This window comes from Phocoena sinus, chromosome 1 (genome assembly GCF_008692025.1).
Source record: "Phocoena sinus isolate mPhoSin1 chromosome 1, mPhoSin1.pri, whole genome shotgun sequence".
NCBI classification, from domain to species: Eukaryota; Metazoa; Chordata; class Mammalia; order Artiodactyla; family Phocoenidae; genus Phocoena; species Phocoena sinus.
Window position 1 is genome coordinate 446,633 of NC_045763.1, and position 12,199 is coordinate 458,831.

The 12,199-nt window shown below is 68.4% G+C and overlaps 1 protein-coding gene across 8 annotated transcripts in view; it reads right to left on the reverse strand.

The window, feature by feature from the left end:
* The window catches only part of ACAP3 (ArfGAP with coiled-coil, ankyrin repeat and PH domains 3), a 14,349-nt gene continuing 2,150 nt past the window's right edge, over window positions 1-12,199 (reverse strand). The window contains exons 2-24 of one of the 8 annotated variants that reach the window (XM_032609763.1): window positions 10,356-10,413; window positions 9,535-9,654; window positions 9,287-9,340; window positions 8,064-8,122; window positions 7,476-7,659; window positions 6,995-7,039; window positions 6,758-6,853; window positions 6,603-6,677; window positions 6,186-6,197; window positions 5,476-5,588; window positions 5,338-5,389; window positions 5,000-5,100; window positions 4,816-4,927; window positions 4,390-4,598; window positions 4,242-4,311; window positions 4,022-4,116; window positions 3,738-3,943; window positions 3,458-3,562; window positions 2,349-2,447; window positions 2,045-2,265; window positions 1,739-1,848; window positions 1,502-1,612; window positions 1-1,415 (exon numbers count right to left, since the gene is read on the reverse strand). In XM_032609763.1, the coding sequence (XP_032465654.1) occupies window positions 1,268-1,415; window positions 1,502-1,612; window positions 1,739-1,848; window positions 2,045-2,265; window positions 2,349-2,447; window positions 3,458-3,562; window positions 3,738-3,943; window positions 4,022-4,116; window positions 4,242-4,311; window positions 4,390-4,598; window positions 4,816-4,927; window positions 5,000-5,100; window positions 5,338-5,389; window positions 5,476-5,588; window positions 6,186-6,197; window positions 6,603-6,677; window positions 6,758-6,853; window positions 6,995-7,039; window positions 7,476-7,659; window positions 8,064-8,122; window positions 9,287-9,340; window positions 9,535-9,654; window positions 10,356-10,413 (2,455 nt within the window). In that variant the 3' untranslated portion in view covers window positions 1-1,267. Of the gene's footprint in view, window positions 1,416-1,501; window positions 1,613-1,738; window positions 1,849-2,044; window positions 2,266-2,348; window positions 2,448-3,457; window positions 3,563-3,737; window positions 3,944-4,021; window positions 4,117-4,241; window positions 4,312-4,389; window positions 4,599-4,815; window positions 4,928-4,999; window positions 5,101-5,337; window positions 5,390-5,475; window positions 6,678-6,757; window positions 6,854-6,994; window positions 7,040-7,475; window positions 7,660-8,063; window positions 8,123-9,286; window positions 9,341-9,534; window positions 9,655-10,355; window positions 10,414-12,199 lie in introns of those variants that run through there. The other 7 variants (XM_032609773.1, XM_032609738.1, XM_032609744.1 and 4 more) reach the window with 7 other exon arrangements.

Genomic DNA, 12,199 nt, shown 5'->3' on the forward strand with positions numbered 1-12,199 from the left:
TTAACTGTGATCTGCAACGGAGGCGGGTCCCGCCAGCCAGCCGAGGCCGCAGCAAAGGCCCTGATGCAGGCAGTGGGGCGGGAGGCGGGGGCAGAGCTCAAGCAGGGAGAGAGGAAGGCATTGATTCTGCTCTCTAGGGGTCACAGCCAGCAGGAGAGGGAGCTGGGAGCCCAGTCCGCACCCACCTTGCTGCCCACGGGGCCTCCCTGGGCAGTCTTTGCATAGTGAGCAACCAACTGGCCTTGGCCTGGCCGAGGGCCTGAGTTGGGGAGAGGCCCAGCCGGTGCCCCAGGGCTCTGGGAAGGGGAATGCAGAAGGCATCAGAGGGCCCTGGGTAGTGAGCCAAGGCCCCATGGGTCTAGCCGGAGGTGGGGGGGAGGGGAAGGCTGGCGAGGGGGCAGGGCTGAGCTGCAGGCGCCTCCCCTAGCAGCAGGCAGAGCTGGGGGTCAAAGTGGTCCTTGAGTCCAGAGAAAAGACGTGAAACAAAGTGAGAAGGAGATCATTGTAGAAAACCCCTCAGTCCGTGACAAAGGATGCCGGATGCAGGGGTGGGAAGAGCCACACCCCTGCCACCCGCTGTGGGAAAAGGGGGGGGGATGGGTGGGGCTACGGGGCCCGAGGGCCTGCATGGCCAGCCACACGGCCTCGGGACATCCGCACCCAGCCAGGGCTAAGGCCCCAGGCCAGAGCCCCCCAAGCACCCAAGAAGCCCAGCCTGGATGCTGGGGTCACTAAGTGAGGTACGCGGGTTGATTCCCTGGATGGGCGGCCCCTCCTGCCCTCGCCACGTGCCGGTGGCCAGCCACCAGCCCCAGGGCCTAGTGGAGGGGTTCTGGGGATGTGGGAGGGCCCCTACTAGCAGGTCAGTGTTCTTGGGCAGTAAAGTGGGGGCACAAGGTGACACAGGCCCTGAGGGCAGGGTGGGCCACCAAGCGGCATGGGCCCCAGGGATAGAGGGCATGAGGTGACACGGGCCTGGGGGAGCAGAGAGGGGCACGAGGTGATGTGGGGCCTCGAGAGTGGTTTGTGACGCGAGCCTACCCAGGCCCCTAGGGAGGGGTCACCCGAAGACACGGGGTCCCTGGGTGGGGCGATGCAGCACCTCCCAGGGGAGACACGGAGCTTCAGAAGACTCAGTGCTGGGGTCCTGCTCCGGGCCGTGGGGGTCAGGGCAGCTCCGAGGGGGGCAGAGCAGGCAGCAGGGCTCCAGGAGCTCCGGGGCTCTCAGGAAATGGGCCGGTGGGGGTCCCGCCAAGGCCCTGCCACCCTAGCTCTCATCCAGGTGGAGGCTGATGAACTCCTGGATGCACCTGCGGTACTGGAGCTCGGTGGGGCTGCTGCCAGCCAGGGGCCCCGGCTGGCCAGGAGGCGCCTCGGCCTCACGCATCTCCTCGGCCATGCGCGCCAGACGGAGACTGGAGGAGAGAGGGCCACGTGAGGCGCTTCCACCCGCCGCCCACTTTCCGCCGCCCGGCCCCCGCCGCGCCCGTGCTGTGCTCACAGCGTGACGATGTCTGCATTCGCCTCCTGCACCGCGATGCTCAGTGGGTCCTGCTGCATGTGGTCCAAGGCATGCTGGTCCGCCCCCCGCTTCAAGAACAGGCAGACCTGGCTGAGGGCGGAGGGGCAAGTCGGGGCAGGTCCTGGCAGGCGACCCGGGTCCACGGGGGGCAAGGGGGGGTGGGGAAGGGGAGGGTGGGGGAGGAGGTGGCAGGGGCGCGGCCCATCCACGACTTACCCGGTGCGGCCCAGGAGCGTGGCATGGTGCAGGGGCGCCCGACCCCGGCTGTCTCTTTGGTTCACGTCCGCTCCGTTTTGCAGGAGGAATTCACAGATGATCAAGGAACCCAGGGGGGGGGGGGGTGGCAACCAAGCGGAGCCATAGAAATGGTCCCTTGCAGAGCCCCTGTCCCCCCACCCCCTACCCCCCAACCCCCCCCACCACGCCTCCCTGGGCGCCTCAGCAGGACCGAGCCCGGTCCTCAGCAGAGGGCGAGTGCCCCGCGTGCGCGCCGTGGAAGGGTGCAAACCCGCACCCACTTACCCCCAGCACGGCCTGCACCAGCGGCGTCTTGCCCTCGTCCTCCGCGTCAGCCCAGTTGACCTCGGCTCCTTGTGCCAGAGCTGCGGCCAGTGCGGGGAGGTCTCTAGTGCGCGCCGCGCGGTGCGCCAGTAGCCCGGGGTGCAGCTCGCGCACGTCCGCCAGGCCCCAGGCCTCCGCCTCTCCATCTGCCTCGCCGCTGGACTCCTCCGACTCGGCACCCTCTGCGAGGAGGGGGCGGTCAGGGCCGTTGACCTGGCCCGCGGTGGGGGACAGGTGGCCCGGGACTGGGGAGCTGCACACCCACCCTCCTCAGTGACGCGGTCCACCACGGAGCCCACGCCGAAGGCCAGGACATCCGAGCTGCCGTCGGAGCTGCCCCCTAAGCCGCTGTCGCTGCTCAGACCTGCGGGGTACGCAAGCAGAGGAGGTCCTGAGCGCTTCTGCCTGCTCCCACAGCCCTGCGGGAAGGCTGGCACCCTACCCACCCTCCGGGGGATGCTGGGGGGTGAGGGAGAGGGGAGCCCTGCCCAGGATGGGAGGAAAGGGGAGAGAATCAAGTAACAGCTTGAGAGAGCCAGGATCGCCCGTCCCCCAGGAGCACAGCCACAGGTGGAAGTCCACCCTCTCAGGTCAGCCCTAGCTGTGGCCAGTGCAGGCTAGGCCGTCACCGCCCAGAGGTGGGGTCTTTGCCAAGCCTCAGACACAGCCCCAGGCCACAGCGAGCGAACTTGGCCCTGCTCACCCAAGGGCAGCCCTCACAAATGAAACCAGGCTGAGGGATGGTGAGACAGTGCCCTCTGCTGCCTGAGGGGACCTCCGTCACCCCAGCAGCCTGGCCAGTTCTTGGCCCCAACCTACGCCTTCTGCCCACACGCCCCAGGCCAGTGGGTGCTGACAGACGGTTAATGGGGTGAGCCCTGACTTGTAGCATTTGCACCCCCGACTCCAGCAGGGGTTGGGGAAGATGCACACAACTGTCTCTCAGGATCCGGTCCAGCCCCCAGCAGGCACGCGCACACGTGCATGGGCACACGCCCACGCGTATACACACCTATGCACTCACAGGCGGTCACCTGTGTGCAGTCACACCCTTACACATACATTCCTGTGTGCCCACAGCACACACGCCCACATCGCTCCTGAGGGTCACGGCCCCAGCCTCCGAGCCAGTGGCCAAATTACCCCCGGCCCCTCAAGATACTGTCCCAGCCTCAGCCCTGCTTGACCTCCAAACTCTCCCCATCCCCAGACCAGTCCCTCCTGCAAGGAAAGCCCGTCCCTCTGGTCCCTGAGCGAGTGGCCGAGGCTGTCCCGCACTCATCCACCCTCCAGGCGAGCGTGCCTGGCTCCTGCCCTGCTAACCCTGCTGGGCGGGGGTGTGGGTGGGGGGGGGGTGGGCAGCAGGGGACTTACTGCGTGGACCGGCTGCAGCAGCCCCCGCGTCGAAGTAGGAGAAGAGGGAGTCCAGCTCATCCGGGCAGAAGAGGGAGTCCCTGCGGAACCTGGACTCTGTGGAACCTGCAGGGCGGGAACCAGGCTGCGGTGGGAGGTGGGCAGAGCTTGGGGTGCCCGTGAGCCCTGCCTCCCCCCTCCTACCACCCCCCCACACCCCGGCCTCCCTGGGATCCAGAGTCTGGAGGCTCACGCCCTGCCCAGGCCTGTGAGCTGGGGCGCACCTGCCAGACCCTCCCACCTGAGCACAGAGCAGCCACAGAGGGCGGGACGGGCTCCATCCGGATTTTGCTGCGGCGGGTGGTGTGGGCACGGGGGGAGCTGTGGTGGCGTGGGCACTTCTGCGCCCGCCAGCGCCGTGGGGCCTCCTGGGCCGGTGCCGAGGGCGGCTTCCGCACGAACTTCTTTTCCACGTATTTGTCCTTGATCCAAGCCTCCTTGTCCTGCCTGGACCAGGACCGGACGTGAGGCTGCACTCGTGGGCCGGGGGTCCCCCGGCCCTGCCCAGGCTGCCCCCCACCTCACCTGGGGCTGCTGGCCGTGGGCTTCCTGCTGCCCGGCCCTGCGCACTGGGCCTCGTAGATCTGGTTCACAGTGCTGTTTCCCAGCTCACACATCAGCTGGCAGGAGAGGGTGGTGCGGGCATCAGCCCAGCTCACTGAGCGCCCCCCAAGCTTGCAGACCTGGCTCCCGCCCCCGACCCACGGCCCCCAGCCATCCAAAGGCCCGTGACGGCCCCCCACACCTTCAGCAGCTCCGGCTCCCACGAGTCCAGGGTCAGGGACCGCACCTTGGAACAGTGGACGCCCAGGCTCCTGGATGGCGAGGCGGGGGGAGGGGAGTCAGGGCACGCCTTGGTCCCCGCGCCCCACCCGGCCACCCGGTGGTCCCACCTGTGGATGCCCGAGCACTCGATGCAGAGCAGCACGCCCAGGTTGATGCTGGCCCAGCGCGGGTCCGGCTGCCCGCAGTCGCCACACTGGCTGTTCCCAGCCACGTGCTGCACGCGCTGTAGCACGCGCTCGCCCCTGGCGCTGCGTTCCCGAGAGTCCGTGGCAGAGTCGATGCTGCTTGCGGACGGGGACGCCGTGCGGTCCAGCCTCTGGAGACAGCGTGAGGGGTCGCTCAGCCCCAGTCTCCCCAGCGGGGCCCCTCCTCCTCCCCAGACGCAGGTGCTGGCACAGGCCAAGGCCCGAGGCCCGAGCCCGCGCCCGCGTGTGTGCACACACGCTCACGTGCGCGTACACACGATGCACACGCGTGCTTGCGTGCGGCCTGCGGGAGTTGCGCGCGCGTGTGCAGGGCGCTGGAGGGCCCACCTCGCGGTAGCAGCTGTCGGGACTCTCCCGGTAGGCGGACGCGATGCTGGCTTGCACGGCCTGAACCCACGCCTGCCGCAGCTTCTCCGAGTCGGCCTGCAGCATGCAGCTCCTGCGGGGAAGGGCCGTCAGGCCGCGCGGGCAGGGGCTCCCTCCGCGCCCGCCCTGGGCCGGGCCTCCTCACTTGGTGGGCGACACGACCTCAAAGCAGAACCTGCGCTCGACGTCCTCACAGGGCTTCACGGAGCAGAGCCGGAGGTCGTCCACCACCACGGTCAGCACGTCCTGCGGGCGGCACCGCCGTGGCCCTCGCACTCAGTGCCCAGCCCTGCCCCGCACCGACCGCCCATCCACTGCTCTGCTCAAGAGACGCCGACCGCCTGAGACTTGAGTGGCCTCTGTCCCTGGCCCCTCGGGCTTTGGTGCCTGTCAGCACCCTCAGCCCTGTGACGCCCCCCACCGATCGCCCATCCCAAGGCCCGGTGGGGAGGCCCCGGGCGTTGCTGCCTGGGCCCAGCGCACCTTGAGCTTCTTCTGGTAGACCAGCTGGCTGTTCTGGATGGAGAACCAGCGCCTGGGCAGGGGGATGGGCCAGGAGGGGTCAGGCCGGGCCGGCCCCCATGCCTGCCCCACACCCCCTGAGGAAGGGCCCTCCCTTACCGGTTCCATGTCTTGAAGGCGTTGCTGGCCCTCTTGAAGAGGTAGCCCTCCATCACCACACCACTGGGAGCATCCACGTCAAACTCCACCTTGGGCTCATCGTAGGAGAAGTCCTGGGGGTGGTCGGAGCCCAGCCCCCAGTGAGCACCCACCCGCGGCTGCGGGGACACTGCCGCCCTCTCGGGCTGCCCCAGAGGCGAGGTGGGAGGGGCATCTTCACAGTCGCTTCCTGACCCAAAACCCCGTGGGGGCAGATGCCTCCCGTCACAGCTGGGGGCCCGGAGAGCTCCAGCCCCCACCCCCCAGCCTGGCAGAGCAGCAGGCTCTGGGATCAGGAAGGAAGCTGTCCCCCGTTCACGTCGCCAGCTGGGCTGCCCCGACCAGCCTGACAGAGCTCCATTCACGCGGGCTGGGGAGACACTGAGCGTTGTCCTGGGCGTCCGGCAGTGGGAGAGGAGGCCCAGCCACCTGCTCCCCTGGCTGAGTGGGGGCGGGAAGGGACAGCTGCAGCTGCTCCCGAAGGGGACGAAGGGGACGAAGGGGACGAAGGGGACGCGGTCCCAGCTCAGCCACCTCCGCTGGAGCGGGCCGCGCGTCCTGAGCTGCGCCGGGGCCGTGGAGGTGTCCTTGGTGCTGAAACGCCGCGGGGCGGGAAGGGCAGAGGCCCTGCCCACCGGGGGCCCCTCCCCCCGGGGTGGGCGCCCACTCACCTGCAGCAGCGTCTGAGGGCGAGAGCAGGAGAGGTGGGAGGAGGGGGAGAGCCAGTGAGCGAAGCCCCGCCCCCTCCCTGCCGGCTGGGGACGCCAGCTCCCGCCCCGCAGCCCGTCTCTGCCCCCGGCCGTGCCCGGCCAGCTGTGGCCGCAGTAGGATCCCCGTCCCAGCTGCAGCCCCAGCGTCTGTGGCCTGAGGGGGCTGGCGCTGGCGTCTAAGTGACCGTTCCACTGTGCTGAGACCCTGAGGGTGGGGACCCCCGCCTCTGACTGCAGTTCAAAGATCAGAGTCAGCCTGGGGAGGGACGGGGCGCGTGTCTGTGCGCTGGGCCCCCCAGGTCCTCCTCGCGTGGAGCGGGGTGAGGGGCAGTGGACCCGGGGCCCCTCGGGGGCGCGGCCAGGGCTGCAGGGCCTCACCCGCTGCTGGATGGCGGCATGCTTGCGTTCCATTTCCCGCTTTTCCACTGCCGAGTCGATCACCAGCTGGTCCAGCTGTGGGGAAGGGCACAGAGAGGGACGTGGACCCCCTCCCCTGACAAGCTGGCCCCAGGGCCCCCTCCCCGCAGGCTCACCTCAGCCGCCAGCTTCTTCATGTAGGGGTCCAGCTGGTGCAGCAGGCTGTAGCCCTGCTGGAAGAAGCTGTACTGGGCGTGCATGAAGGACAGCATCTGGGGGGTGGGGGGGGCACGCAGGTGAGGCCCCGCCCCCAGGGGCAGTGGCCGGGGCCCCAGCTTTTGCACCCACACCCAGCACGCCTGCGGCACGTGCCTATTCTTGAGGGCAACCCCTCTCCCTCATCCAGCACTCACAGAGTCCAAAATCTCAAACTTCTTCTTGGCTTGGAGAACGTTGATCTGCCAGGGGAGGAGTGAACAGGCGAAGGGGTGTCAGGGCCAAGGTCGGACCACGACCTGGACCTTGCCACACTGTCCACTCAGGGTGCTGTGGTCCCCCAAGACCTCCAGCTCATCTTCAGCTCCCTGAACTGGTGCCCATCCATCCTCTTGTGGTCGCAGTTCGGGACATTGGGTCCTTCCCATAGGCAAAAGCCACAAATTCTCTCCCTTGCTCCAAGTCCCTCCAAGCCCTGCCTCAGCAAGGCCTTCGAGGCCTCCGCCCCCTGCAGCCCACAGCCCTGGCTTGTCCCTAGCCCAACCCCACCTCGGACCTTTGCGTGGGCATCCGCCCCCCATGTCCATTCCCAAGCATCTCAAGTTTTCTCAAGCCAGAGGGGCCCCTCCAGACAGCAGCTCCCTGTCTGCGGGGACACGGGAACGCCCAGGGGCTGACCTGGAGTACGTAGTCCAGCGCCAGGTGGCGGAAGCACTTCCGGGCGAGGACCAGGGCACCCGCGGCCTCCTCCGCCTCATGCGGCCGGTGCCTTGGGGCCTGCGCGTTCCTCGCCAGGGACAGCTCCATGTCCTCCCGGACCCTGTCGAACTGCTTCTTAGTCTCCTTGAACTTGCGCACGTCTCTGGAGACCGGTGGGCGTCAGGTCAGGGGGTCCGAGGAGGGGTGCACGTGGGGTCTCCCACCTCTAGGGAACACTCTCCCTGCTCCCAGCTCCTCTGTGCCCCGAGCCTCCAGCCCCACTGCCCCACCCCCTAGCCACCGCTCACTGCCTCTTCCTTCTCAGGCCCCTCCCCCTCACTCCCGGGATTGGTCCAGCCTGGGGGGACCCCCCAGCCTCACCCCGCTCCAGACTCTCCACTCTGGGGGTTCCCCAGCTGTACACACAGCACTGAGCTGAGACCCCTGCCAAGGCCCCTGGACCCTCCCAGATCAAGCGTAGCTGCGTGTGCTCCCCCTTCCAGCGTGGGTGTCACCCTGACACCTCCTGGGGCCGGGAGAGGCCAGGCCTCCCTCAGGGCCACTCACTCTTTGACGAAGTTGTGGAGCTGCTGCCGCACAGACCTCTGGGCCTGGTCAAACAGGATCTGGGGGCAAAGGAGGGTACGGGTGTCAGGCGTCTGTCCCCACATGACCCCAGAGGCCAGGCCCCTGGCCCCTCAGGTGAGAACCAGGGAAAGGCCCGTCCAGCCCCACCCTCACAGAGCCGGCCTCGCAGGGTCACGGGCCCCCAGGCCTGGGTCGGCGACCAGAGGCGACAACTGTGACCACCTGCCCGTCCCCCCCACCTGGCTCTCAGCCAGACTAGAAGCCAACGCTGTCGCAGATGGACCCCCTCCTATGGTCCACCCCACATCAGCCCGGACAGGACAGGCGCACACAGGGACACCCATCGCTGCCCGGCATTGGGAGGCCACCTGGGGGATGCCCAGCCCTGCAATAAGAAGGATGGAGATGCAGCCGGAGCTCCCGAGTAATCTGGCCCGGGGGCAGGGTGGGGCCTCCCTGCAGCATTGGCCGGACCCAAAATCAGACCCCAGAGAGAGCTGGGGCCTAACCAGGAACAGACAGACAGACACACGGGGCAGGACGACAAGCCATCCGGCGCTGGTTTATTTCTGAACTTCCCCTACAGGGGATGGGCCCCTTGTTTAGTCTGGGGCTCTGGTTTCCAGGCCACGGTCTGACCACCCACGTGTGCCTCGGTCTGTTCTGTGTGTCCACAGTGGGGGCCCTGAGGGGCTCGAGGTCACGCAGACCCAGTCTGGGTAGCAGCGGGGTTGGGAGTCATCCGGTAGCTGTGGAGTCAGCCTGGGAGATGCTTTCGTTGCCTGGCCCGTGACCCCTGCCGGGTGGCCCGGGATGACCCTCTAAGGCCTTGCCCACCCCAAGCCCCCGCTGCCCTCAGCCCCGGGCAGGGTCGAGGTGCCTCCCGGCTGGCTGTCTGGCCCTCACCTGGGACACAGCATTGTCTCAGCGATGTGCCGCCCCCCACCCCCACCCCCGGCCAGATTGCAGGAGCAGAAACGTGGCCTCCCCCACCGCCCGCCCCTGCCAGCTCAGCTCAAGCACGGGAGCCAGCCCAGAGCCTTCCAGGCTGGGCGGGGCCTGCAGGGAGCCCGCAGGGGTGGGGGCAGGGGCTGCCTGGGATGGGGGTGGATGGGACAACAGATCAGGAAGCCGCCGGGTGGGTGGGCCCTGCCCTATCCTCCCCTCCGCCCCCGCATTGCCCCCACCCGGCCAGGGCTCACCATGTGGTAGGTGACCATCTCCTGCAGGCTGTCTCCGAACCTCTGCAGACATTCCTGGGGGCAGGGTGGGTGGGTGGGTGAAGATCCTTGCTCAGATGGGATGGCTGTGCCCCCAGTGTCCGGCACCTCCCGCCCACAGGCCGCAGCCCAGCGCAGACGCCCACCTGCTCCCAAGGCCAGGGCACCCTGAGGGGCTGTCTGCCCTCGCCCGCCCCTGACTAGAGGTCAGAGGTCAGCTGCCCCCTCACCGAGATGACGGTGTCGCCCTGGCACTGCTGGGACAGGTCTCGGACGCCACTCACGAAGAGCCTATTGGTGGTGACGTAGGCCTTGCCAGCCTCGATCACGCCGCTGCACAGCTTCACCAGCTGCGGACAGGACGACGGATGGGGCAACACTCACGCCACCAAGAGGCCAGGACACAGGGGCAGGGACCCAGACAGGGCAGCCGGAATTCAGCTCAGGGTCGGGTCCGTCAGTGCCCAGGACACAGCTGCCCCCGAGCAGCCCCGGGTGGGAAGGGAAGGCCACTGCCCGCCTGCCCGCCCACCCTCCTGAGCCCACCTGGCACTGGGGGACAGCTTGGCATGCCCCAGGCCTCGGCTCCAGGGTGGGAGGTGGGAGGGAAGCCAAGAGCAGGGAACCCAGGGCCAGGGGGGGCATGTGGTCCTGGACAAGGGTCAGCAGGACCCAGCCAGCGAGGGGCTCAGGGGTGCCACCCCTCCTTCCTCCCTCTGGCTTTGAAGCCTGTGCCCTCCTCCCTCCCCTGCCTGTGCCCTTGGCCCCTAACCCAGGCACTCGGAGGCACAGCCCCCTGGCAGCTGCCCCCGCCCCCCGCCAAGGTCCCCCACCCTGCTTGGCTTGGCGGGAGGAGACCCGGCAGACACAGGTGTGCGTGTGGGATGTACACCCCGGTATGGGTGTGACAGGCCGGTGACGGACAGGCCCACGTGCTGTGCACACGCGTACTTGCACTCACACCGGTGGCCATGGGTGAGCTGGGCCAGGGCCGCGTGGAGGACAGGGAGAGCAGCTCCGGGCCCTCCGTGTGCCCCCAAGCCCCCCTCACCTTGTCCAGTTTGGCCTCGATCTCAACCACGTCCGTTTCCACCTCGTCGATAGTTGCCCTGCGACAGGGACAGGGTGGCTGGAGACCCGCCTGCAGCGAGCCTCCCCCACTGACGCAGCTCGGCCTCGTCTCCCAGGCACCTCCCCAAAGGGGTCAGCAGTGGGAAGGGGCTACTCTGCCGACGGCCACTGGCTCCTGCAGGCCCACCTGCCTCCACACGCCCCTCAGACAGACCAGGAGGTGGAGGGTGGCGGTGAGGGGGGATGGAAGAGGGAGGGGGAGAGGGGGCAGGACTGGGACCGTGACTCCAGAGCCGCAGAGCCACCAGGGCCCACTGCCACCCCAGGCACATAGAGGCCCAGTTGGCTGTGACGCCCCCATCTGGAGTCTGTGGACGGGCGGGGTGTGGGGGGGAAGGGGGTGGTCAGACAGGTCCCTAGCACAGAGGGAGCGGCCGGGGTCCCGTGGAGGTGCACATGCAGGGCCTCGCTGGTCACCCCCCCGGGCCCAGCCCCTGCACCTCTCCAGGGCTCAGGGTTGACCCCGAACCCCATCTGGACCCCCCCCCCACCCCTCAGCTTCTGCTGCAGCCCACCCCGGCCTGGGGCTGGCAGGCCCCGGGTCAGACCTGTCTCAGCAGCTCTGCGGCCCCGAGAGACGCCTGCAGAGGCATGCCCCTACCTCCTGCCTGCTCCCCAAGCTCAGAATACCAGGTAGGCCTCATCTGCCTGGCAGGAGCAGTGGGCCAGACCCCGGAGGAGCCCACTCCCACGGGCGCAGCCTGCCAATGGGGCTGCCTTGGGGAGGGAAGAGTTAACGTCTGACATCACCAGAGAAGCCAGTGGACAGAGAATCCCGGAAGGCAAGGCGAGAGGCAGATGGATCAGGCACGTGACAACCCCCAACACTCCGGGAACAGGAAATAGGGAAATAGGGCCAGGATCCTGCCCTCCCCGCCCCACTCAGCTGGCGAGCTGGGCCCATCTGGCCTCCGGGGGACCAGGGACAACAGGGAAGGAGCTCCGGCCAGGGCAGGGCCAGGCAGAGGGGCGGTCCAGGTCTAGCGGCCCGTCGCTGGCCCCTCGCTGCCCCCCAGCTGGCAGAGGAGGGGCGTGTTCCAGGCTTTCCCAGGCCTGGGGGGAGGGACTTAGTCCCTCACGCGGGGTGCAGTTCGGGACGCCCTCAATTAGGAGGTATGGGGTGAGTGCCAGGCTGCCCCGTCAGGGCTCTTGGACCGTCCCACCACCCTCCTCCTCTCTGAGCAGCCCCTATCCCTTCCCCACGGGCTGAGGGGCGTCTGAGTTCCAGAGAAGGAAGGGGTCAGAGGGGACATCCGCTTGGACCGGTGGTGGCCCACGGCCTGCAGGTGCCCCCGCCTGAGACTGCAGGACCCCGACGGCTGCTGTAGCCTCCCCTCCCCCTCCCCCTCCGAGGGTCCCAGGGCAGGGAAGGACCACCCACCCAGAAGAGGGGGATGAGGCTCAGCCGCCCCACCTGCCCTGGCCAGCTGCGTGGAGAGCTGTCACCCTCGGGCTGGGATGGGGGGTTTGTCCCCAGAGAGCTGGTGAGGGTGGGATGCACCAGAGGCTGACAAGTGTGCTCATGGGGACAAGGTGGGCGCTCAGCAGACAGTCCGTCCCGGGGGCCCCACGCCCCTCAGGTTCCTCCTCCCCACCCCCATGGACCAAGGCCTCCTCTCCTGCTCTCCCTCCAGGATTTCCTCAACAGCTTGGATGCTGGGGAAGAGGGTGAGGCCAGCTCCCCCACCAGAGCCATGACTCAGCACCTGAAGCCCCACCCAGGGGAGGGGGCACCAAAAACAAGGGGTGAGCGGCACCCCGCCG